Source organism: Cibotium barometz, chromosome 10, assembly GCF_041138505.1.
Source record: "Cibotium barometz isolate CiBa-2024 chromosome 10, ASM4113850v1, whole genome shotgun sequence".
Classification (NCBI taxonomy): Eukaryota; Viridiplantae; Streptophyta; class Polypodiopsida; order Cyatheales; family Cibotiaceae; genus Cibotium; species Cibotium barometz.
This window is the reverse complement of record NC_141055.1, coordinates 52,198,805-52,225,165: the sequence shown is the minus strand read 5'-3', so window position 1 is coordinate 52,225,165 and position 26,361 is coordinate 52,198,805. Positions and strand designations below refer to the sequence as shown.

General features: G+C 45.9%; 1 protein-coding gene across 2 annotated transcripts in view; it reads left to right on the top strand.

Annotated features, from left to right (window-relative positions):
- MEE18 (maternal effect embryo arrest 18) overlaps positions 1 to 26,361 on the top strand; it is a 94,290-nt gene that overhangs the window by 61,746 nt on the left and 6,183 nt on the right. The window contains exons 5-12 of one of the 2 annotated variants that reach the window (XM_086804287.1): positions 10,130 to 10,173; positions 10,549 to 10,705; positions 10,841 to 10,927; positions 12,682 to 12,765; positions 13,001 to 13,045; positions 13,319 to 13,366; positions 19,213 to 19,338; positions 19,507 to 19,599. In XM_086804287.1, coding sequence (XP_086660413.1) covers positions 10,130 to 10,173; positions 10,549 to 10,705; positions 10,841 to 10,927; positions 12,682 to 12,765; positions 13,001 to 13,045; positions 13,319 to 13,366; positions 19,213 to 19,338; positions 19,507 to 19,599 — 684 coding nt within the window. Of the gene's footprint in view, positions 1 to 10,129; positions 10,174 to 10,548; positions 10,706 to 10,840; positions 10,928 to 12,681; positions 12,766 to 13,000; positions 13,103 to 13,318; positions 13,367 to 19,212; positions 19,339 to 19,506; positions 19,600 to 26,361 lie in introns of both variants that reach the window. The other variant, XM_086804286.1, reaches the window with a different exon arrangement.

Below are 26,361 nucleotides of genomic sequence, written 5' to 3'. Positions count from 1 at the left end.
AAAGTATTCACCTCTCTTATCTGACTAAGCGCATCTGCTACACTATTCATGGACCCCTTGCGATAGCGTATTTCAAAATCAAAATCTTACCCATCTAGCTTTTCGTCCTCTCAAATCATCCACATCACACACATACTTGATTGATTGATGATCAGTCAATACCACGAACTTGGAGCCATATAAATAATGCCTCTAAACCTTAAGAGGGTAAATGATAGCGTAAAGCTCCTCTCAAGGGTTGGTTAACAAGATTGAGTGTCATCTAGCTTTCGACTCTCGAAAGCAACAGGTCTACCATCTTGGAATAGAGCAGCCCCGATCGCATAATCACTCGCGTCAGTTTGAAGAACACAAGGCTAACTAGGATCTGGTAATGCTAAGGTAGGTGCTTTCTTGACTTTATCTTTCAAAAGTCTGAAGGCCATATCCAAATCCTTATTCCAAGGGATAGGTTGATTCGACTTACGTCCAACGACCTTTCAACAAGTCAGTCATCGGTAGTGTGAGCTGAGAGTACTCCCTCACAAATTTTCGAAGAAAACAACAAAACCGAGAAAAGAATGAAGTTGTCTCACCGCCGTCTGCGGTATTGGCCAAGCCAAAACCTTATGGACTCAGTCATAGTCAATGCTCAACCTATCTCATGTGATCTTGTGTCCCAAGTAAATGATTTTTGTCATAAAAAACTCACATTGACTAAATTTAGCATAGAGTCGATTCTGTCTTAAAATAGTCAAGACAATCGTGAGGTGTCTAACATGATCCTCAAGAGTACGACTATATACTAAAATATTGTCCAGGAATACCACTACAAACTTTCCGAAATGTTCATGAAAAAGATCGTTCATCATTTGCTGGAAAGTGGCTGGAGCATTGGTCAACCCAAAAGGTAATACGAGAAACTCGTAATGGCCATACCTAGTCCAAAAGGCGGTTCTTTCAAAGTGCCTTTCATGAATACGTATCTGGTGGTAGCCAGTACGTAAATCTATCTTTGTGAAATACTTCACTTCTACTAAACGGTCAATCAGGTCATGTGATCTAGGGAGAGGATAGCGGTTCTTGATTGTTACTTTGTTCAGTCTCTTGTAATCTACACACATTCGCTTGGTGTTGTCCTTCTTTCTCCTAAGTAACACAGGCGCACCCCAAGATGATTTACTTGGATGGATCTCGGCCATCCTCAAATAATCTGCGAGTTGTTTGGCCAACTCATCTTCCTCAGCCTGGCTCATCCTGGAAGGCGGAATGCTAATAGGTTGAGCACCAGGGACTAGATCAATACGATGATCCACTGTCCTTTTGGGTGATAAGCCCGATGGCAGCTCCTTAGGAAATACATCTTGAAACCAGTCAAGTAACTTCTTTAATTCTTTGCTTTCAAACACACTTAATTCATTAGCATCCATAGTAGGTACGAGAAATGAAGAAAGTGGAATCAAGACACATTGGAAAGCAATATACAAAGAAGAATCCATTATATTTCCAAAATCAATTGTATTTACAAGAGGTCCTTGAGAGGGATGTATACAATCACCTTGGATACAAAACTGGGTGTTCATATATGCAAAAGAAAAAGAATGACTAGATTAATCTATCTGGACCTTAAGGGTCTTAAACCACTCAATCCCTAATAGTAAGTCTACATGCTCTAGGTGCATCACATAGCACTCTAGAATATCTCTGTAGTCCTAAATCCGGATCGGTAGCTTCTCCACCTTTCGATCCCACACTTGCCGACCCGTAGGTGGGCGTACCTCATAGGTATGATCGCTAGGCGTCGTATCCAGACCCAATTTCTGCACAAGTTTGTAATTAACAAAGTTGTGTGAGCTTCCGGGGTCCAGAAGAGTGTGGATTCTATGGCCATTCACTTTTCCATATACTCGAAGAAGATCGTGCAAGCCGAAAACCTTAGAGTTGAACAGACAATCAAAACATGAACTAGGGCAAGAAAGTACAGTGTTTGAAGTACCTGTCAAAGACAACTAGTTGGTTGCCTTCGTCTTGGGTCCTGCGTTGGTCTTAGCATCCTTCTTCTTTGGGCACTCGTTACGCACGTGTCCTTTTTCTTCGCAGATGAAGCAACGTCCCTCCTCCTTGAGCTTCAAAGCCTTGAGGAGACAATTTTTCTTCGCTAGAGTCGAAGTAGAATTCTTTGAAGGTTGGTCCGAAGGCTTTCCTTCTGTCGTGCTAATCTCATCGGCGTGGAGAACTTCCTTTTGTGCTTGTTCCCTTGCTTGGTTACGGGTTTGGTTTTGGAAGAGATCATCTTATCATCATAAATACGCACATAGTGAATGGCCTCATCCTCCAAAGTTTTGCACTTGTTATTCTTGACTTGTAAACGGTACGAATCGGGTAAGCTTGCTGTGAAGAAACCCAAAAGAGTTGTAGAATCCATCTTCGTAGCTTTCATTTGCAAGTCTCTAAATTTCTGGAGGTGGACCTCATAAGTGAGGTTCTGAAAAGTCATAGTCAAACTGGCAAATTGAGCAACTATATCGTAGTCATCATCCTTCTTGAGGAACTCTTTCTTGAAGACTTCTTCAAATTGCACCCAGGTTGTTGGTTTAGGTTTGAGTTCTTTCCACCAGAGCAAAGCCTTGCCTGAGAGGAAACTTGCTGCCAACAACTGAATCTTTGAGTCATCGCCATATGGATGAAACTAGAAGTGGACTTGCCACTTATGTAGCCACGTGTCCACAATCTCCTTGGTACACTGCTTTTGCTCGCTCCCAAACTGCTACGGAGTGAAGTTGGGGCCTAAAGCAGGCGCCAAGGTATCTATGCGTGAGAGAGTAGATAGAGTAGTGGTCAATAAAGAGATGGAATTTTGCAAGGTTTGCATCTGCGCGGCGACCTGTGCTTGATGCTCTGCGAAAGAAGCCTTGAAAGTAACTTTAAATTCCTTAAAATCAGATTTAGTCACGAAATCTTCGAAAAGATAGCTAGCGACGGCCACAAGAGCCGGCAGGTCTTTGTGTTCGGGAGCGGGTTCCAACTCTGAAGCTTGGGTCGACATCTCGAAGTGGGAAAGTGAAAGAAAAGCCTAGCTGCAAGCAAGAGATGGTGCAAGAGAACTCTAGGAGAAATGCTGCGTTGTAAACTAGAAGCCCACGTTGGGTGGTTTTTATAAGCCCACAAAACTTTTTGTTGTTTTTCTTTGTTGTTTTTTTTAAACACTCTCAAATCCCCATGGTCTCCTCGTAGAGCAATCTTGAAACATGACCCGAAACCTACAAAACAAAGCCATAAAATGTGAAGGGGGTGCAAGCTTGACTCACAACCCAACCATGACAGCCGTGGGCAAAACCCACAAGTCCTGGCTGTCCCCACCGAGCCACGAGTTGAGCTTACTAGCAAGACGCACCGACCAATCTCTACTCCATGACGTTCCATACCGCCATGGAGCTACCCTCGCGGGCCTCGAGAGTCGAGACTGCTACAGGCCGCAGTTGCATGAAGCAGGTGCACGTCTGCACTAGATCTAGGCTCCTGACCACAGAGCTCTCGCAAAGACTCGCAAGACTCTGACTAACTGGCTGACCTTGGCCATCCTTTTATAGGCTCTTGGCCGGTTACCGGGCGTCCACACATGGGCGCCCGCCCGTCAGTCCATCCCTAGCCCAGCTCGCCAATCAGCCTGCCTAGCTCCAAGCTACCCCAAGTCTCAAAGCTAGGCTTCTCAATAACTCTTCCACAAGATGATGTGCAGTTTTTCCAGTCCCAGAAGCATCATGTGAGGAAATGAATTGCATGCCATGAATGGACCTTTTTCGAGTGTCACTCCAGCCATCTGCAATAAGTGACACACCATTCTTTGCCCAACTTTCATGCACAGACTCTAAAGCACATTCAATTGCAGCTTTCTCCTTTTGCAACAAGGTGGTGCGTAGTGTCTCGTACGAAGGATGCTTGTATGTTGGGCCATACCGTGCAATCTCCTGGACCATTTAGTGAAATATGGAGACCTGGCAACATTGAATGCTACATGATCATGATAAAAGAACCTTGCAACAGCTGCATCTACCCTCTCTTTCTTGCGGGGATCCCAATCTGCTCCCAAGGTTTGCTGCTTGCCGGAGCTTGCACCCATAGGTTGCGAATCTTGGGAAAATGCAAAGCTCCCAAGTCCTCCATACTGCTGTCCATCTCCCAAGTGTACATCTTCCCCATGTCTACTAAAGTAAGATGCATCAATTGCCGGATTCTTTCGTGCACATGCTTTCTCCTCTTCACTTGGGTACTTTGCCAAAAGCTCTCTATGCATTTCAGGTGTTGTCCCTGGGCATTTGTTCACTTGTGCTTTTTCATTGTTTACATGGCATAGATGTGCTCTCACACGGTTTGCTCCTTCTGACTTCTCTTTGTTACATTGCTTGCATTTCCATCGTGTTGCACCTCCCTTTGATGAATACCTTCCTAGCCTTTCAACTTCATCCCACCAAGTAGCATTTGAAGCCGATCGCTTTGAACCCGAGTAAGCCATGATTTCTGCAATTCAAGCAAAAAGTTGAATAGACTTTCAAAGTCCTTTTTCTGTCTATTGTTTAATGGGGAGAGACTGTGTAGTGTGCAGTCCAGACTGTGAAGTTTAAACAGTGATATAGGTAATTTTTAAAAGACCAAAAGCTCAAGCTTCAAACAGAGAAACAGAGACAGAAGAAAGAGAAAAGCTTGCTGCCTTGCCTTGTAAAGATGTAAACTTGAGTCTTGATCACTCTGTTGCATAGGGCCCAGGCAGGTTGCAGTGTGCACTGCTGGCACACGCTGGTACTAGGCACGGTGCTGAAGCTTGAGTGTAGTATGTACTACTCTTGTAGACTGTAGTTTACAGTCACCACAGCAACTTCAAGGGCTGGAGGTTGGGGCGACTCAGGAGTCACGACTGGCTGCAGCTGCACAGTGCAGGTCGGCTAGATGTATTGCTTGGAGAGCAGTACGTACTACGGGCACTGGGCAGGCAGGCGACAGTAGTACGGGCCCTGGCAGGCAGGCGACAACAGAATGCAGGTTGGCGACAGTACTACGGGTGGCGACAGTACTATGGGCAGCCTGCAAGTACAGGCGAACTTTGGAAAAAGCGGCGGGTGAAGCAGTACGGGCAGTATTTTTTTTAAAAAATCCACGTCATCATTCCCACGTGGGGGAACGGTAGCCAAACGTTCCGCCTGGCGTTCCACTAGCGTTCCCTGGCGTTCCACGGCCGTTCCACCACCTGGACGTTCCTGAGCGCCGTTTCCACCGTTCCCTTCTTGTTGGCCAGGGGGGAATATGTTCCACCATTCCCCAAGGGGGGAAACGGGGTTCCCCTGCTACTATGGCACATGGTATATACACTCTGTGCACATGACAATAGCCGTTGAACACTATGGACAGCCATGCTCAAGGTGGTCAAGGGGCTAGTTCACATGGCCAAGTAAGTGGTACTCAATGCTCCTGAAGCTTTGGGCAATAAGCTTATGCATGCAGGTTATATAGAGGAGCAAATACATGTGGGACAGCCTTCTCGAGGTAAAGAGAAGATGCAAGAGGATGACCCAAATTTATTGAAAGTAGAGATTGAGCATGTCAAAAGGTAGTGTATGCCAGGGAAGAAGAGCCCAAGATGCTCTATGATAACCTGCAGGTTGACAAGCTTATGGAGGGCTTATGGAGGCCACAAAGGCGGAGTCTATGGTGGTAGTGGGCACACACTGTGGATTCTATGGCGAAGGAATTGGGTATGAATCCCCAAGAGGTGGCCCTCAACTACCTTACACGCACTGGAGATTTGGTGAAAGGCAATGCAGGGAAACTTTGTATGAAAGAATCCCCGCATGGGGAGACGGGTAATGCTATCTCTCGCAAGGTCAAGGCTTATGTGCACAAAGATGAGGCTTCTGTGACTTCCAAGCAAGCCTCCTCCCCGCATGGGTCGAGAAAAAAAAGGATGTATATAGCAAAGAGAGTGGCAAAGAGGAGGTTAATGTACATGTGCTGCATGCTCTCCATGGGGAAAGTGATAAGCATGTTAGCTGTTGTGCTTTGCCTATGGAATTGGCTAGAGATGAGTCCCGTCATGGGCTGGGAGTTGTGCATATTGTTGGGACAGCCAAAGCTGATTATGTATCACGTGCCACTCATGTGACCAAGTATACCCATGGGGAACAAGTCTCATGCAGGGATCCTTATGTGTATGCAAGTATTGGGAGGCCACCTTTGCACAGGTCACCCTTGCATAGAGCACATGCCTCCGTGCCACATGTTTCTTGTTAGGGTCCGATGCATGCACCTACTTCTGTCCCATTGGATAAGGAAAAGAGAAAGCTGGAAAATGAGGGTCACCATGCCAAGAGGCTTAAAGAAATAAAAGTAGGTGACAAATCTATAGAGTTTGAAGCCTATCATGGTGATTATGATGTAAGCAAGGCAATGGCTTTATAGCCCAGTTTGACATTGCCTTCAGTGATGAGGAATTCTCTGAGAAATCGAAGATTCACCATGTAAGCATGTTTGTAAAGGGCTTGCATGCCCATTGGTGGATCACGGAAAAGCTCTTTAGCATCCCTGTTCAGACTTGGGAGGTCTTTAAGGGGAGATTGTATGCACAATTCTTGCCTCCCAATGCCGTGGAGAAGATCATGAGCAAGTGGGATAAGATTGAGCAGAAGGACAATGAGTCTGTGTAGACATGTAAACAATTTTTGGAAGATCTACTTGGAGGTCTCGCCATTCTTGCTTGTGGGTGAGCAAGGAAGTTCAAGTCTGCCGGTCTACAAGTTTGGTCTTGATACTCACCACATTGCTACCTTGCAGGACTATATAGCAACTGCTCTTGCTACCGAGCAATTGGAGCATAAATTGCAGCATTCTGGTAAAGGAGACCATGCGTTCAAGGGGAAAGAGAGGGCTAGTCATAACCAGCAAAAGGGCGGACAACATGCTAAACCTTTTGTGAAAGATGTAAAGAGTGGTGGGAAGGCTGAAAATATACAGCCCAAGGATGCCTCTGAGAAAAACGCTAAAGCACAAGTTTAGCCTCACTCTCGAGCAAAGGGAGAAATACCCCAAGGAGGGTAAATGCTTCTCATGTGGTAGCAAAGATCACATGTTTAGGGAATGCGTGCAATGTAAGAAGAAGAAAAATGAGAAGCAACCAAAGGTAAATGTGCATGCCATTCCCAAGTTCCAACGTACTGGGGAATACAAAGCATGACAACAAAGAGAGAGTGGTATATAAAGCATGGGGACAACTCAAAGATCAGCCCGTTCTCTTCATGTTTGATAATTTCATTTCTGTGGAAATGGCGACTGCTTTGGGTATTGGAATAGGGGACATGGGACCCCAAATAGAAGCGAACTGCATTTGTGGGTAAAGAAGTGCAGGTATCCCCAATCATTGGGAAGGTGCGCATACATATCTAAGGTTACCTTGATCGTGGATAACTTTTGGTTGCATCATTCAATGGATGTGATGGATTGCTTGAAAACCATGGCATCACCACATGGAGCCATGTAAGGAGTATAAAACTAATAGGATTACTTTTATGCATAAAGGCTGCATGCATGCTATAGATGCTGGCCATGAGGGAGACTTCATCCTAGTTGTATCTCATATCCAAATTAATAAAGCAATGAAGAAGAGCCACATAGAGCCATGTAAGGAGTATAAAACTAATAGGATTACTTTTATGCATAAAGGCTGCATGCATGCTATAGATGCTGGCCATGAGGGAGACTTCATCCTAGTTGTATCTCATATCCAAATTAATAAAGCAATGAAGAAGAGCGTTTCCGCGTACTTGGTCTTTATTCGTGATAAGGTTGAATGTAATGATGTATGTGTAGATACTCTCACAAGTGAAAGGTTGAAATTTTTAAATGCATGCAAGGATTGCTTTGATGCATTACTAGGAGAGTTACCTCTTGAGAGACCCGAGGATCATCGCATTGATTTGGTGCCGGGCTCCCCACCAAATAGACCTGCATATAGTGTAAACGGAGCACAACAAGAGGAGATTATTAAACAAGTGACGGAGCTTTTGGACGAAGGTTTGGTTCAGCCAAGCTCTTCGCCATATTGCTCACAACTCTTGCTAGTGTAGAAGAAGGATGGTTCTTGTCGTATGTGTGTGGATTACTAGGCTTTAAATAAGCTTACTATGAAGAACCAATTCCCAATCCTGCGCGCATAGGTGACATCCTCGATAAACTTTATGGGTCTGCATGTTTCAGCCGCATTGACCTTAAGAGTGGGTATCACCAGGTGCGTGTGGCACCACAAGATGTACACAAAACGACATTCAGGACATCATTTGGGATGTATGAGTTTTTGGTTATGCCGTTTGGTCTCACGAATGGCCTGACCACGTTCAATAGAATGATGGATCCCATTTAACATGAGCATCGAAAATTCACAAGTGTGTTTTTCGATGATATCTTGGTATTTTCCAAGAATGAGAAGGAACACTGCCAAAATTTGGCGATTGTATTTGAAGAGCTTCATAACCACAAGCTTCTCATTAATGCAATTTGAGATTCACTATTTGGGGCATATTGTATCAAAGAATGGCATCAAGATGGATCTTGCAAAGATTGAAGCCATTAGAAATTGGCCTGAGCTATCTTCTAAACATGAAGTATGAAGCTTTTTGGGTTTATGCTCATATTACATGCATTTTATCAGACAATTTGCATGGACTGCTTTGCCATTGCATGAGCTCACTAAGAAGAGGCAGTCTTCAAATGGGCAGTTGATGAGAAAGAGGTTTTCATTCGCCTCAAGGATGCCATTATGAGTGGGCCAGTGTTAGTCATTGCAGACTTACAGAAACCTTTCTATGTGGAGTGTGATGCGTCCAGAAGTTGCATTGGGGCTGTCCTAAATCAAGAAGGACATGCCATGGCTTATGAAAGCCGTCGTTTGCATGATGCAAAGCTTTCTTTTGGCATTTATGAGGAGTTGTTCGTCGTGATTCATGTCTCGACTATTTGGAAACACTACCTTCTTGGGGCTGATTTTATGGTCAAGATAGATCATCAAAGCCTAAGGTACTTCTTGACGCAAACAAAGCTTTCGGAGAAGCATATGAGGATGGCAAACTTCTTGTCTATGTTTCATTTTTAGATTATGCACACTCCAGGAAAGAAGATTGTGATGGCAAATGCATTGTCTAGAAAGCCATATGTGGCTGCAGTGTCAATTGCCTCACATGGGGACTTGTCTGCCATGCGTGAATTGCTCCATATGGATGCCGATTTTGTGCTTATGTGGACTGATTTAGTGGCTGGACATGCACATGCCTCATATGTGATCAAAGAGGAGTATCTCATGAAGGATAACTATGACACAACAGATGACTCGAATTTATAAAGTTGCTAGTAAAGCTGAAGTTTATCATGTAGTAAGTTTGAAGATTTAAAATCTTTTCTCCGCATCCCCAAAAATTTTCCTTCTGTTTGATTTCCGATGTCTCAGCTGTTAGGCCTTGAGATGTACACCTTTGAGAAATGAAACTGTTTCTCTCTTGTTACTAGCTGCTCAATGCAACTGATTTATTTCTAAGGGTGGATAATGTAGTACTAGAAGTGATTTCCTTAAATATAAATGTAGACAAGCTTGTTTGTGGTAAAGTTATCTGCAGAAAGGAGGAGTTGATTGGAGATAGTCCTTTACTCAAATGCTTTTACATTGGTCAGTAACAGAAGTCAAGTTGACAAAAATGTGAAGGCAAGTTTTGGACGGAGTGTTTCAAAAGAGCTGTCTATCAGGCCCTTTTGAAGTTATCAAGGTGTTTTGTTCCATTAAAGTTTGTTGTGCGTTTTAGTAATTTGTGTGATGTCTCTGAGTATGTCTCTGTTGAGAGTTATTGTCCTCTCAAAATAAATGAACGGAAAATGTGGTTGGCATTTATAAATCTTGGAACTGAATGGTCTTTTAATTTTAGTGTTTTCATATAATTGAGAGGCTTTATTAAGCATGCAACACACATACCTGTCATACAAATGTTCTTGTTTGCCAAATATTTTATTTTAGAGTTTGTGAAGTCATAAGGGAAAATTTTAGAAAAAGGCATGGGGTAAGGAACGCCCATATATACAAGTGGTGCTTGCCTCGTGACGTGCACTTTTGGTTTGCTTGCAGATTCTTTGTCGCTCAAGTGAAAAATTCTGCTTCAGTAATGGAAGGTGATCAATCTACAAAGAAGCTTTCTTTGTTTTCTGAAAAACAAAGTCTATTGATAGCAAAGCTGTGAAGTCACTATCAATAGAAGATTCTTAATGATTCTTAGTGATGTTGGTGAACTTAAAGACTACCATGCTCTTAAGGAAGTCTTTTACATAGGTCTTGCTATCTATCATATAATCAGGCATGGTTTCTTGACCATACTAAAACTCTTGGACAGGGTATATCCCTCCCATCCAAGCCCCTACAGATTCCATGGGTGGGGGATGATGTTTAAACACCCTTGGGAAAGTACACTAGTACAGTAACGTTTTCTTGAGTGATGATATGGTTGCATTCATTGGAATCTTGTATGCTCATTTTTCGTTGTACTGCAGTATAGGAAATTTTTTCTTTGCTGGAGCCCGCCTTTTCTTCCAGTCACTGGATGCGGCTATTTTTTTATTTTCCCGCGTCTCTCAGATTCCGACAAACAGTTTTGTCCTTCCTGTTATTTGCACAAATGACCGTCTTACACTTGGGTGTGAGCTACAAGTGAGTTGTCAGGCTTTTCTAGAACTTATTGACTGTGGGCGCCTTTGGCTTTGTGCATTGTTTATAGAGATGTCTCCACTTGCTTCCTTCCATTGGATGCCTTCCATTTGGTAACATTCATCAGTTTTTGGACAGGATGGTACGGTGATTCGTGGACAGAATGAGATCTCCCATCCACATACTTCAAATTCTGCTGAAAGACTTCCTCAGTGCGTCAACAAGGTTTATCTTTGCACACCGAATTGCAAGTCAATACATGATACTGTTGTCTGAAGTCTCCTTATCTATTGACTTGCTCTTGACTTAGCCCATTCCACATTTACCTAGCAGTTAGTTTGGAAGACTCAGGGTGCATTCAAAAGTGGGCGGATGTGCAACTATAGCAAGGAGACAAAACATCGTGGCTGCTGTCAGATCATGGAGCAGCTGACCTTTTGCATTTAGAAGGCCTTCCTGACCACTATTTGGCAAACTTGCTCTTGACTTAGCCCATTCCACATTTACCTAGCAGTTAGCTGTGGAAGACTTAGGGTGGATTCAAAAGTGGGCGAATGCGCAACTATAGCAAGGAGGCAAAACATCCTGGCTGCCGTCAGATCAAGGAGCAGTTCACTTTTTGCATTTAGAAGGCCTTCCCGACCACTATTTGACAAACTGTCTTACGTGGATGCCGATTCATGGACAAAGTGTCTGGCACAATGTTGAACGACAACACCATGGTCGTTTTGAAACCACCAGTCAGCTTCCTTGAATCCAGTTGCCATCCAGGATTACCCCACCTTAGTTGCTAAGTCCGAGCAGTCCCATATGAAGTGAAATCATCTTCCATAACCAGACATGAGACTTGCACAATTATGACCACCTGTCCAAGGAGGGATTCTCGTTAGTTGGCCGTCCACTCTTTTCTGAAGCCCTCTTAGTTACCTTCTCACCGAATTACATTTGGAAATTGTATTTTTCAGGTGAAAATGGTTGACCATCTCTTGAGATTCCTTTCTTACTTTATACCTCTTTTAGTTTTAAGATTGTCAGAATGTTTGTTTTTTCCGAAGATTACAGCTACTAGCCACCTCTTATTCCAAGGGTATGATCAGGTTATGAGAACCTTGAGTCGAAGGTTTGGGTGTGCAGATCATAAGGCAGTTTTGTTCGAAATCAATGCTTCACCCTCATATGTTTGCTCCTGGGTATCTGTGCGCTCTAATTTTAAGGCCCCCTTTTTTGAGTAGGCAATTGAAGAAGCCTGAAGCTTGGATCTGTCCTGATGGGGTTAATAATTTAGGGCAGAGAAGATGGCTCTAGGAGGTCAGGCCAATGGTTGCACATGTAGAACACTACTGCCAAGGTGCTCCTATGGATACTGCCTCACAAATTCTGTGTCTGTGGTTCCCCACTTGACACTAGTTGGTTCTGGACCAAGACACTAGGACGTGCCTTAGGTATTCATCAGGTCTCTATTTCTCGTTTACCAGTTTTCAGGGTAAATTTGAAAGATGTTTGATGAGGGAGCTTGATAAGCTTGGGTACACATGAGTTGAAGAAAACTTATTTGCTTTCCTCACTATTGAAGGTCATCAATAGTTGGGCTTTCAAAAACCATTAGGAAAATGAAAAAGAGCGACAGGTAGAGAAAAAGAGAAGCTCACAGAGGGTGGGGTGGGTATGGGTAAAGTTTCAAACAATCTACAGAGTGCTGTTTAAGTTCTTCTTTGCCAATGCACTTTTAGGAGAAGTGTGCTGATGCCCTTGCCGTGGCCCTGTGCTCCCTGTGCCATATGCCCTGCATCTTGATTCGTCAACAAAGTGGACAGTATGTTCATGGATACCTGACACAATTGTTGCTGGCATCTAGCCACTGGGCACAAATTTTGACATTTCTAGGTAAACAAATTGTTTGATGTTCTGTGTACTAAGCGTTCCTTTTTCTCCTTGGGTGAGAGCTAGCATGTTCCTAACATCCAAATGGTTGGCAATAGGCTTTGCAATTCTCAACCAGACTTCCGGCAGGCATTAAGCGCATTTTCTACATGTCAAGTGAAGGCACCAATTTGTTGCATGAGGTTTGTAATACTATCCATCTTATTTCTAATGTTTAAAAAAAATAAAAAGATGGTGCTTCTCGTTGAAATTAAGCTAATTTTGAATAGTGTCTTTCATTAGGAGCTTCTCTGGCCCTTGTCTTTGGTAGTGTATTTTATCCATCTCCACCACTTCCTCCCCCCCCTCCCTCCTGCACAAAGGGATCTTGGATAGTCAATTGTTGGTGTTACTTGATCTGAAATTTATTCATTGCAGGTGTTTCCCACAGTCAATGCCACTGTTTTGGAGCATCTCAAGCAGGTGCATGCCATTGTATACGGCATGGGTTCTCTTTTCACTTCCATTTGCCCTTCACTGGTTTGTTTCTAGCATTATGAGAATAATATATCAAAAGAAAAGATGATGGTTTATAACCAACACTTTTTCTTCTTTCCTAATGGTAATTTGTTTTGGTACCTCTAGGCAGAATGTGTGGCAGTTTGAGATGCTGTAGGCTAATTCTAGTTCAAGCCTATGCAGGAAGCAGATTCTTCAGGCTGACAGAGGAGCATGTTTATACTCTCTGTGGACCAGGTGCTTTGTGGTGTAGGGGAAGTCATTACTCAGCGGACATGTCTGAAGGTAGTCGATCTTGAGTTTATACTCACAGAGAATTTGTATATTTTTAAAAATGAATGACTTTTGGGAACTTGACAGGGATATTTTTCTAGTTAGTCTATGGGAGGTGTATTGTTTATCAGCTTCTTATGTATTTGACTGACAGTAGGAGTGTCAGATATTTATGTATACTTACAATTTTACATTCTTTACATCTGCCGGAGGTGTATTGTTTATCAGCTTCTTATGTATTTGACTTACAGTAGGAGTGTCAAATATTTATGTATACTTACAATCTTACATTCTTTACATCTACGGGAGATGTATTGTTTATCAGCTTCTTTTGTATTTGACTTATATTTTCTAGTTACATTCTTTACATCTGTGGGAGGCGTATTGTTTATCAGCTTCTTCTGTATCTGACTTACAGTAGGAGTGTCAAATATTTATGATACTTACAATCTCTCTCTCTCTCTCTCTCATGGATATGATGTAACCTTTTGGTCTCATAGGTCATTTGGCCTTTTGAAGATGTTAATACAACTCTCTCATGCTAGAGCTCCTAGGATGATTGGGTCCCAAATACCCACTTTAGGGCCCCTCTGCAAGCAGGAGTATTTGCTTATATTACTTCTTCGGAGAACTTCTGTACATAACGTATACATTGTACTACCTTTTTGGTCTCATAGCCCCCCCGGCCATCAGCCACGATCTCCTCATCAGCTCGAGATCTAGGACATGTTCCACCACCGTCGAGCTACCTTTCCACGTGACATAGCTGAGGGAGACCTCTCGGCCATACTCAATAGCCCCATGCTTGATATTTTGGAGTGGTATACCATCTAGGGTTGATGCTGCTCTCATGTTTCTATGTTCCTAGTATTCCATGACGAGTTTCCATGGACAATTTTTTATCACCGCAGTGACATAGCTATGTTTATGTTTTGTTTCTGTTTTATTTTCCATTCCATGATGAGATATGGCATGGACATTATTGTATCACTTTGGTCTCATAGGCCCATTGGGTCTTTAGTAGACGCTTAATATATCTTTCTTTCTTTCTTTTAGTACCCATGATGTAACCTTTTGGTCTCATAGGTCATTTTGGCCTTTTGTAGATGTTAATACTTTCTTTCTTTCTTTGTCTCTCTCTCTCTATCACATCCCTCAGTAGCCGCCCATACCACAGCCACAGGAATCCCGCCCTACCACCTCTACTTTCTTTACCGCCTCGATGGTAGAGAGAGCTATCCGCCGGTTACAGCATGGGAGATCGGCTGACCACACAGGTATATAGAGTGAGCATCTTATTTATGCAGCTGACACACTGGGACCCTTTGTTGCTCACCTCTTTAATAGGGCACTAGTGGAGGGCCTACTAGCTGAGTGGACTATGCACACCATCGTGCCTCTCCACAAAGCGGGAGACATGCTAGACCCCAACAACTACAGGACTATCATGATTGGTCATACATTGGCCAAACTTTATGGCGCAGTGCTGAAGGCAGAGTTGAGCTGAAGGAGGGACTGCGAGCACCAGGGTAGGCTGGATTTTGACGAGCTTTCTCCACTATTGACCATATATTCACTCTGAGATGTCTGATTGACCAGGCTAGGGCACGGGAGAAGAGATTATATTGCTTTTGTGGATTTCCGCAAAGCACTTGACACGGTGCCATGAGAGAGACTCTTCCAGCGTCTACAGTCATTGGGGATCCCATCAAAGATGGTTTGGGGCATCTATGCTTTATATGAGCAGGTCCTCCATGCACTTGATGACTTCTGCACACAGAGGGGGGGCTTACAGTGAACCTTGGGAAAACCAAGGCCATGATTTTCCACACCTCAGGGCCAGTTTGACGACAGGCCATCTTCACACTAGCAGGAGGACAGGTAGAGGTGGTAGACTCATATGTGTACCTGGGGATTACATTTACGACTCCGTGAGGAAGATTTACTATGGCACAGGCAGCCAGGGATAGTCTCACACGAGGGTATGCAGCTCTGGCCATGCTAGAGAGAGAGTGTCACCAGGCACACTTCAAGGAGCCCCGCACGAAGGGGTGGTTGTTTGACACACTAGTCACCCCTGCTTTGATGTATGCTGAAACTGGCCTGACGGGCGGTGAAACAAACACTCGCACATAAAACACTTCAACGCCATTGAGGACCTAGAAAAGGAAAACAAACAGGGGGAGCTAGAGTGCTCCTGCAAACAGTACACGGACACCGATTGGCCCCAAAACGCAGTGGCGCCCCTTGTGGTATTTCTTTAATTGATTATAAGAGCTTTGATTACAATAAGTCTGGGAACTCAGCCGTCATAGTAGAACTCCTCAAACCTGCAAATAACCTGCATCATGGCTTCATGTCCACTCGGCATCCACAAACAAGTCCAGTCATTGTTCACATCGAAAGACTCTCTCACATTGAGTCTGCATACAGAAGCTTTCTCCCATGATCAGGGCTGCCACAACCATCCATAGCCTCTCACCCTATGAACAGCATCACACCCTGACACATCCAGTGCTTCTGCATCACAACACAGACTCCCAAACTGTCTCTCAAAAGAGAACTCGTATCACAGCACAACATACCATACAGTCGACACACCTGTACCAACCCTCTCTACCTTCCAAGGGTACTATCCATCTCTGTCATGGATTCCCTGTCCCCTGCCCAATTAGTAGCAAGGCTGTACCAAACATGTGTCCATTCCTGTACCTTTTGCCTGCATGTGACCTATCTCCTGGAGAAACCCAAATACATGTTTCCTCGAGAAACCTACGACCTGTTTCCACATGAAACCCTTAGGCCTGTTTCCCTTTGAAACTTCTGTCCTGTTTCCATAAAGAACCATTCATGGCACCATTCAACAACAGTGCCAACAACGGCATACATTTAGTTACCTGTTCCCTCATGAAACATCTGGAAACATAGAGATGCCCATAACTGTAGGTCCCTCAGTTCCTTTCTAGCAGGAAGAAAACAATCTGCTCCATGAGCATGCAGCCATGCGAGCTTGCTTCACTCCCCTGCCAAGAAACACATTCAAGTGACCTGTAATTGCAGCCGGAAACCCAAGTACATAGCTGAATTTGCAGCCAAACAAAAACAGCCCATAAACAGTCCTCAAACTGATCTCAAAACAGTCCCGAGCGTTGCTCATGTTCATAGCCACATGCACTGCTACGAAACAGTCTATAAACCCTTTCCAAAACAGTCCCGAACCAAAGCAAAGAGAAGCTGAAAGTTCCATCAGTTGAACGCCATCGACGTGATGTCTATGTTCATGAAAAACCAGCCCCTATCCGCCTTTATGTCCATTGAAACCAGCCCCTGGCCACCTAGGAGAAAAGCACGCAGCCCTGAGCGCCTGCAGTCCAGCCCTCCTGTGCACCAAGCGAGAGAGAGAGAGAGAGAGAGAAAAGAGCATGTGCCGCAGCTTCAGCGCCCCTTCTACTGTTTCTCTTGCAACTTGCCACCCTCCAGAAGAGAGAGAACAATCCTGCAGTCCTGACCACGTGTAGTCCAAAGCTGTACTTCTCTGCAGCCCAGCCAGCCGCCTAGAGAGAGAAGGAAAACGTGCAGCTGTAGCCGGCCAGTTACTAGGTGGTAAACATCTGCTGTGCAGCCCCTGTGCACTGCCTGCCCAACCAACGCACAGTCCAGCCTGCTCTCTGTTCATCCTTCGTCGTGCAGTCCAGCCCACTTGTGTGCTGCGCCTGCACCAATCCGTACAGGACAGCACCTGCACCTGGTCGCCACACAGTCCTGCGCCAGATGACGAGCAGCAGCCTGTACTTGGTCGCCACGCAGCCAATCAGCACGTCCTCTCCTTCACGCAGCCACAGTCAGCCTGAAGCGCAGCCCTGTAGCACACCTTGAAACACAGCCCGCCAGCCCTTCCCATAGAGAAAAAGCGCATACTCCAGATTCAGTAGGCGCCTCCCAAAAAGCATGAGAGAGAAAAAGGCGCATCCTCCAAAAGTGGAGTAGCCTGCCAAAATAGCTTTTGGGCCACCAAAGGTTATAAAACCTTTTTAATTAAAGTCTCTTTGCCCCCTTCACACTTGGGGTTATCCACACATGGGCTTCCTTTTTAACTCCAATCTGATGCCATTCACACTGTCCACCATGTCCCCGTGCACACCTGCATACTGTCCAGAGAAAAACACAGGGTCGTGACATATGCTGCAGCAGTATGGGCACCTGGGCTTGCCACCTCTACATGGTCTTAGATAGAGAGGCCTCAGATTCTCATGCTCTCACGGATGATCCGCAACAAACCCTCCGTCCCACATGACATTGTCCGGACGGAGTTTGCTGCACCTCCTATGCCCTCTTCGAGACGATCTGCTTCATACAGAGGATCAGAGATATGCCATCAGATCGACTCTCACATAGAGCTTTTGAGGCGTCCAGGTAGCTCGCAGAGAGTGGAGATAGGAGATCATGGTATTCACAGATGACACAGTGGCTCACTCAGCATGGTCTGGACATAGATCACCTGCCACCTTTCCAGTATGATGTACATGCACCACACATCCAGCTATCTCACAGTGAGAGGAACAGAGTCCTTTGGCAGGATTTATGGTAGCGATACACTCAAGAGACTTGGATTACACCCAGTCAGCGTCTACCGCCGAAGATGCTATACTACAGAGATCAGTTTATGTGTATCTCAGCGGATGGATTTATACAGAGACCTGGATACATGGATGTGTACATGCCTCACAGTGCCCGAGTGGTGATTGGCCAGCTCAGAGTGTCATCACACCAGCTTGAGATTGAGGCAGGTAGGGCAGCACGGATCCCCAGAGCAAAGAGGATATGCAAGAGGAGGTTGAGAGTGAGGAACATTATGTATGCAGATGCAGAGCATATAGTGTCATTAGAGAGAGATACACCACCATCTTCAGTGGACATCCCTCACTCCGCCATATCATGGAGTCCGCAAACCAGCGCAGATTTGGCTAGTTCTTGCTAGAGACACAACGCCACAGAGAGACACTGCTACGGACTCATACCACAGGGAGAGGTGTGCGACAGCTCTACTGATTTCTTCCAAAGATCTATCCCACCCTGACACAGGAGGGGGTTATACTTCAGCGCGTTGCGGACCTGCGAGCCAGACGGAGACCGAGAGCACCAGGCTACCAGACTCCCAGACTACATCATAGGGAGATCACAGAGATACGGGCTCGACATCGCACCATATCCAGGAGCGGCTAGCTCACTTACACTCACACCCGGAGATCATGCTCCGAGGTATTTTTGCCTCGCCATCGCCTATGTATCACATTTTACACCCCCATTATGGTACTGGTTGGAGCTAGACAGATCTGCATTGCAGTCTTGTATACTCTGCGCATATAGGTTGCATACTGAGCCTGTAGCACAGTAGTGCTCCATCCATCACACCGCCCCACTAGCTCAGTACTTTCATAGTTTATTTCATGTTCATTTTGTGCTTTTTTTTTCTGGACATCCAGAAGACATTGACAGTTGTACATTGATTTGTCTCATAGGTCGAGTTCGGCCTCTAGTAGACGTTAATACAGCTTTCTTTCTTTCTTTCTTTCTCTGTCACACACACACACACACACACATATGTGCATATACATGTAAGCACGAAAACAAAGGTAGATAGACATTGACACGTATACATGTGAAGAAGAATATGTAAAATAGACCTATTTTTTGCCGTCCTTCGCATGTAGGTGATTAAATCATTAGGGGTTTTATTAGAAGTGAGGCCCCTAGTAAAAATGTAGATTTTTATCACTGAAGTGACCAGTTTAACTTAATGGTACTAGGTTTAGAGAACCTTCAATTGGATTTGATCATTGCAGTTTTTCCTTGCACAGATACTCATTCTTAATGGAACACATGACAGAGAAAGTTTTGGAATGTCAGCTTCGGATTTTGTTGTTTCCATCTGCAATGCATTGAACAGGAAACATGGTGATCCCCAAAAGTGCCTGGATTATCCAGTAAGGGATTGTTGAAAACTAATCATTTGAAAAATTAACCTGCAGTTTCTTATAATCTTGATACGCAATCATCTTTCTTTACAGTGCACTTACTGTGCAACTTGAGAAAGAATACTCTACATCAACGAAAGCTTCTCTTGACTTGGAAGGTTTTGTTTTTGTTTGCAGGCAACGGCATACATAAATTGCATTCTTGTGCCAAATGGAGGGGCCATAAAAGTGGATGTAGGCATGTTATCTGGTTTAGGTATTGATAAAGTGGTACGCTACTCTGACTCAAGTGTGTCTTCTTGAACTGGCTAATCTTGTCTTTTTTTGAGAAACTTGGAATGCAGTGTGCACTTCGCATATTGCCTCAAGCTGGTATGTATTTTTCCCTGTTTTTTTGGTACACCATAAACACCGAGTGACTTGCACTACTTTTCTTATCAAGTTCTCTCTCTTGATAAGGGCATGATTGATCTTTCCCATACCTAATGATTGGCATTCTTTATTTAATGCCAAGGGATTGAAGTTTGGCAACATCACTCCTCCCCCACTGCCCGTCCCTGCCAACAGCAGGTGCATGCGCAGCAAATGACTCACCAGTCAAACCTCACAACCCCTTGATGCATGATGGAGTCTCTATGGTTTTTTGACTAAGGTTGTAAAGATATTTCATTGCATTCTCCTCAGTTGGAATGTACATCAATCCCATCTTCCAGTAACGCACTACACTTCAACATGTATTTGTTCAGAAAAGACAAGCTCAAGACGTTGGCGAGGACAAGACGAGCCTAACGGTCCAGACTGTGTGCGAATTGGAGTAGGCTAGCATGTTCCACGGGCACGTGTGAACAGTCCTAATTTAGTATGTGTGTGAAAGTAGGTTTTTTAGGCTGTAAGCTTTTTCCCACTGAAGTGTTTTTAGCAAAGTGCTTTCTGTTGTTTTTAGAGTTCCCTCCAAGGGGGGCTCGGATCTCTCTAATCTGCTATGGGGACCAATAGAAAAAGTGAGCAAACCATTGGCTTCATCCGCCCTGTGGACTGCCAGAAGAATATCATACCGAGTAAACACTCCTAGCCACAATGGGGGAGACGGGTCTAGGATAGGTGTCAGCCACTCCTGAGGAATAGTAGAGTCGATATTGCTGCTGAGCCTGTCTCTGCTGTGGATCCTTGCGAGACCCCTCTCCTGAACCTCCGGTGGTAACTGCCTGTGTGCAAGCCAGTCTCCAAGGGACCTAGTAGGTCCTAAGCTCAGTGGGCCCCATGATACATGAGGTCCGGCCCCCAGCATATGGCCATTGGGTAAACGGATCAAGGGGTTCCAGATCAATGGCTGTCGAAGACGCTCCTGTGAAGCAACCGGAGCTAGCTGTCTAAGGGCCAGCCTAAGGTGATCCCAAGCTCGGAGTAAGCTGGTTGCAAATCTGTCCTCAAAAGTAGGGCTAAATCCATGGGCCCGCATCTCTGTGAAGATCCATTTGGTACTCTGCGGCCAAGGGCCACCTAGACTCGGGGTCGGGCTGAAATCCAGGCCAGGAGGAAGTCCTTCCAGGGCTTGCTACCGGGAAGAAATCCTCTCACAATTAGCTTGCCCAATACGGCGCGGCTCTAAATCGCAAGGTCAATTATGCCTAGGCCCCCTCTATGTTGCGGCTGAATGATCACTCTCCAAGCCACCTTGACCCTGGTAGGCCTCCAGTCACTGCCGGCGGCCCATAAGAAATTCTGGATCAGCCGTTGCTGCATCTGACCAATACATGCTTGGGAGAAGGCCCAACAAGAAGTAATGTACCGCATGGTGGCAAGAAGGGCCTAGTTTGCCACTACCACTCTACCAACAAGAGAGAGCCTCACGAAGCTCTAGTACATAAGCTTCTTCCGGATGCTTAGAAGAAGAGGGGCGAGCTACTGCTCCGGAGAAATATGGATGCCCACCTGACATCCAAGATAACGAATGGAGTGCCCCTCGGGATCCACTGGAAAGACTCAACTGGCGCCAAGTGGGGGCGGGTGTAGTGCCTACCCAGAAGCCACACGACTTGTGCTAGTTGATTTGCGCTCTTGATGTGCGACATAAGATCTTGATTGCTTGAGCGATTCGTTGGAGATTCCCAACATCTCCCGATACACATTTACAGCAGCAGATACTTAAACGTTTATTGGAAGCTATCGCACAACCACTAAATTCCCATATACTTCTTGAAGCAGTTGTATGCGGAGTTTGTTTTTGGGGAGGTAGGTTGACTACTCTAGTATTAGGCCTGGCGATGGAGCTGGGGGAGGCCGCATGGGCAGGCAACAAACAACAACACATTGCAGGACACACCCGGCAGCTTCATTTGTCCCTATGTCTTGAGTAAAGTCATTGAGAACACATGTTAGCCAAGATGTACATGTGGCCACACAGTCCATACACCATGTCTCCACGACTTTTTTCAAAGACATAGCCACAATAAAGAGACACAGTAGTTGGTGCATGTCAGAGCGGAAATGAGGAGAGAGTCGAGGCATAGAGAAGAGGATGCAATAGAGGCTCTTTTTGCCTAGTTGCAGTAGGTCAGATTGGAGCTGGAGTTGGCAAAAGCTGAGCTAGACCAAGGTAGAGTATGCAGAGCAGTTGAGAGGTCACATAAACTATTGGGAGGCAGACGCTTGTTGATGAGGTGATGCGCCAGCGAATTATAGAGTAGAAAGCTGAGCATTATGTACATCAGAGAGATCTTGTTGATCGTGCCAGTGACATTTTCACTCGTCCATATGTTGCTCTTTATCCTCGGCCAATATGAGAGGTTAGAGGATGCCATCAGTTGGCCAGCCATGCCTCAAAGAATACATGTGTGGAGACTTCCCACTTTGCATGGTATCGATTGATGGGATAGTTGCCTACATGCTTGCATGTGGCCATCTCTTGCACTTTGGTTGTAGGCTGTTGTATCATCTGCAAACTCTCAGTCCAGCAGCACCTTCTGAGAATGGAGGGGGAGACGCAGTCCCTGGAGCCCCATCTCCTAAGCTGAGTGAAAACTACTCATGGCCTCAACGACGAATAGGAAAAGATAAGGTGCTAGAGGACAGCCCTGTTGGACCGAGCGGGAAAGGGGAAATCTGTATCCGTGGGCTCCTTGAATGAGAACTTAACTGTGAGAGGCTGAGTAAAGTCTTGAAACACCATGGATCCACTCCTCGGGGAAATCCATCCGCTCATTGTGCCCTCCAGAAAGCTCCAATCCACCCTATCATAAGCTTTCTCAAAGTCGAGGAGTGGCACTATGAGGTCTTGCTACCGCATCCTGGCCGAAGCAGTCGCCTCCCAGAAGGTGAAGATGTTGTCCAGGATGCTCCCATCCTGAACAAAACCTGTCTGAGTGTCATGGATCAAGTTAGCGAGAGGAAAGGCTGAAGTCTCTTGCTGATGGCCTTGGCCAAAATCTTGTAGGCGGTCCCAAGAAGGGTGATGGGTCTCCACTACCAGATCTCCAATCTATTACCGCCCTTCTTAAGAATCAGGTGAATCAAATCCTCTAAAAGCCTCTATGGCATGGCACTTGTGCTCTTAATCTCATTGAAGGCAACTCGGAGGCCGCCTTCTATGAGGTCCTAGTGATGAAGAAAAAAAGAGACTGGAAGCCCATCCACCCCTAGGCATTTGCCCCTAGGAAGAGCCGTTAGTGCCTCTGCCAGCTCCTTTACAGTGAAAAGAGTCAATAAGAAGGATCGAAGAGCGGGGGGGACCACCTCTCTCATTTTCTGCCAGACCCTCTCACGCACGTCCACCACTTGTGGAGATACGGGGGCTCTAGTGAGAAGGGATTGGAAAAAATCCATCGTGAGATGGCTCTCACCTGGGGGGGGGGGGGGGGGGGGGGGGGGATCAGAAACAATAGCTCCATCTTGGCCGTGCACCCTACGAATGCCATCTCTCCTCCTATGGGGGCTAGCTATCTTAAAGAAATCCCTTGTGACTCTGTCGTTGGCTTGGGTCCAAAAAGAAGCTCTGGCATGGTATCTGTACTCCACTCTCCTCTGCTCAATGGATCTGATCTCTATACGGGTGACAACGAGCTGACTCTTTATCCAAGAGCTATCTGGAGAGCTCTCTTGAAGCTATTGAAGAGAAGCTAGACCCCTCCTCAGATTCCTCTCGTGCTTGCGAAATCCCTCCAGTCTGATGTGGGTTGCCTCTTGCAGAAAGCTGTTGATCTCACCAAGGTGCAAGCGGCAGAGCTTGAAATAAAATCTAGTGCCGCTCATATATGCTCTATCTTGTTGCAGATCTCGGGGTCTTGTATGAGGCTATCTGGAATCGTGGAGCTTGCGTGCCTATCCTGCCTCCAGGGGTCCTCTAAGGACAAAATAACCAGACCGTGATTTGAAAAAGTAGTGCCCGCCAAGCTACCGATCATGCCCTCCACGACTGCAAGCCCACTCATCCACATAGAACTTGTCAAGTCTAGAGAGGTTGGGGCCGGTGCTCCTTTTATCAGACCGCAAGAAGCACAGACTCCCAGGGCGACGACCAAACTCCGGAAGATGCCATGGGTCCTGTTCCCTGAGTGCAAGTATCAACTCCTCCCATGTAGAGTACTCCGCGCCGGAAACTGTGGCTGTCTCTCCTCCGAGACCGTCCTCTGCTGCCTCAATCACTTAAAGTCTCCACCCATGCACCAAAAGTCAACGTGAGGAAGGGCCTACTGAAGTGTACTCCATAAGATGGCTCCGCCTACTAGGCTTAGTTTCGTACGTCGTACGGATCAGATCGTACGTACGATTTGTTCCGTACGGTACGATTTTGTCCTGTTTCTGCCCGTTGGAAATAGCCGTTTTTCTGCCCGTTTTTTCTGACCGTTTTTTGCCCGTTTTTTTTGGCTGTTTTCCTTTCAAAATGGGCATCTCTCCTGAGTCCTTCTATAAAAGCCTCAAGGACCAAGCCTCTCCTCCATCTACTCCAAGCCTCTCCTCCACCACCCTCCATCTACTCCAAGCCTCAAGGACTAAGCCTCTACTCCAAGCCTCTCCTCCACCCTCCTCCACTCTCCTCCAAGCTCCTTCCATCCCACTTGAGCCTCTACTCCAAGTTCTCTTCCTCCAAGCTCTTCCCATACTTCATCTTCTTTACGCTCTCTCCTCTACTCCACGCTTTAGCCCTTCTCTTATCCATCATGCCTCGGGAGAAGCATGAGGCTTTTGATTTGCATTGCCTCAATGTGGAGAAGGACACCAAGAAGTCCAACTCCCATCATTGGACATGCCGATATTGCGGCAAGTCATACACCAGTGGTGCAACAAGGCTTCTCCAGCACCTTTCAAAGATTGGGGGACAAGTTGCCCCATGCAAGGAGATTCCGCAAAGCATTGCCGATGACATTTCGTGGAAGATGAGCGGCCGCTCAAATTCAAGTAGAGGAGCATCATCAACACACGCACCGGCACCACCACTAGCACCACCATCGGCACATGATGAAGCGGCCACCGGCTCTTTCATTGGTGTATCCTCCACTGCCACTTCCACGGATTCACGGTCCGCCTCCGCATCGGGCAAAAGGCAAAGGGTGGTGGAGCGTGAAGGGGTGCAACCCTCTCTCCACCAAGTCACGGGTAGTGTGAGAGGTTCGGTTGCATTCCTTAAGGAGCGGCAACGCCTTGCGGAGATAGAAATTGCTCGCACCATTATTGAATGCAATCTTGCCTTCAATGTACTCCAAAAGGAGCAATGGAAGAAGATTGTGACGGCGATTGCGAATGTGGGCCCATGTGAGGGGTGGACGGGGGTCTCTTACACGGCTATGCGCACGAGGAAGATTGGTGAAGAGAAGGAGAGAATTGATCGAGCCCTTGACCCGATTCGAGCCACATGGACGAAGTATGGATGTTCTATTCTCACAGATGGATGGAGTGATCAAAGGAAGCGTGGCATTATCAACATCATTGTGTCTTGCCCGCTTGGCAAATACTTCTTGCGTGCGGTTGACACCGGGAGAAGGGGGAGAAAGACTACCGGGAGTTTCATCTACCGCCATATTAGGCAAGCGATCATAGAGGTAAGCATTATTTTACTTAAGTGTGGCTGATTTTGTCATTTGTGCAAAGCCCTCAACTCATATGATTTATCCTACCATGTAGGTTGGGGCTCAAAATGTGGTGCAAGTCATCACCGACAATGCATCAAATTGTCGACGCATGGGCCGCTTGCTTGAGGCGGAATTCCCCACCATTGTGTGGACTCCATGTGCGAGTCATTGCGTTGACTTACTCATGGATGATGTGGCAAAGCTCGGTTGGGTGAAGAGGATTGTGCAACAAGCTACATCTATTGTCAACTTCTTCATGCTAAAGGTGAAGGTGCTTGCTATGTTTCGTGAGCATAGCAGGCTTGACTTGAAGAAGCCATCGGCCACCCGCTTTGCCTACATGTGGCTGGTTTTGGAGCGTCTATACGATGTGAGGCCCGCCCTTCGCTAGACAGTTGTTTCCACCATGTGGAACGAATGGGATGAGCACGTCACTGAAGAGGCCAAAGCCATGCAACGCTTTTGCCTGCAGGAGAGATTTTGGACTAGAGTCCGAGCAAATGTCATTGCTATGACTCCATTCTATAGGCTCTTGCGGCTGACAGATTGCGAGGGGTCCACCATGGGCCTTCTTGTCCACTTCTTTAGAGCTGCCCTTGTGGAGTTGGAGGCTTGCACAGACATTACATTTGACGAGCGAGCACAAATCATGGAGATTGCACATAAGAGATGGAGGTGGATGCACAAACCAATCCACGGGTTTGCAGCATTGGTACATCCAGCCTACAAGTCTCCAGTAGTTTGCACCGATAGGGAGCTTCGACAAGATCAGGATGCATATATGCTTCGAGCTGTGCCAGTTGATGAGCACAATGCCTTTCTAGAGGAGTTGGGCTGCTATGTTGATCAGAGAGGACAAACCTCCTTTTCGTCTTCCACTTGCTGGAGGAGGGAGTCACTTGTGAAGCCCCTTTTTTGGTGGGACAATTTTGGGTATGGACTAGAGCATCTCCAACCCATAGCCTTA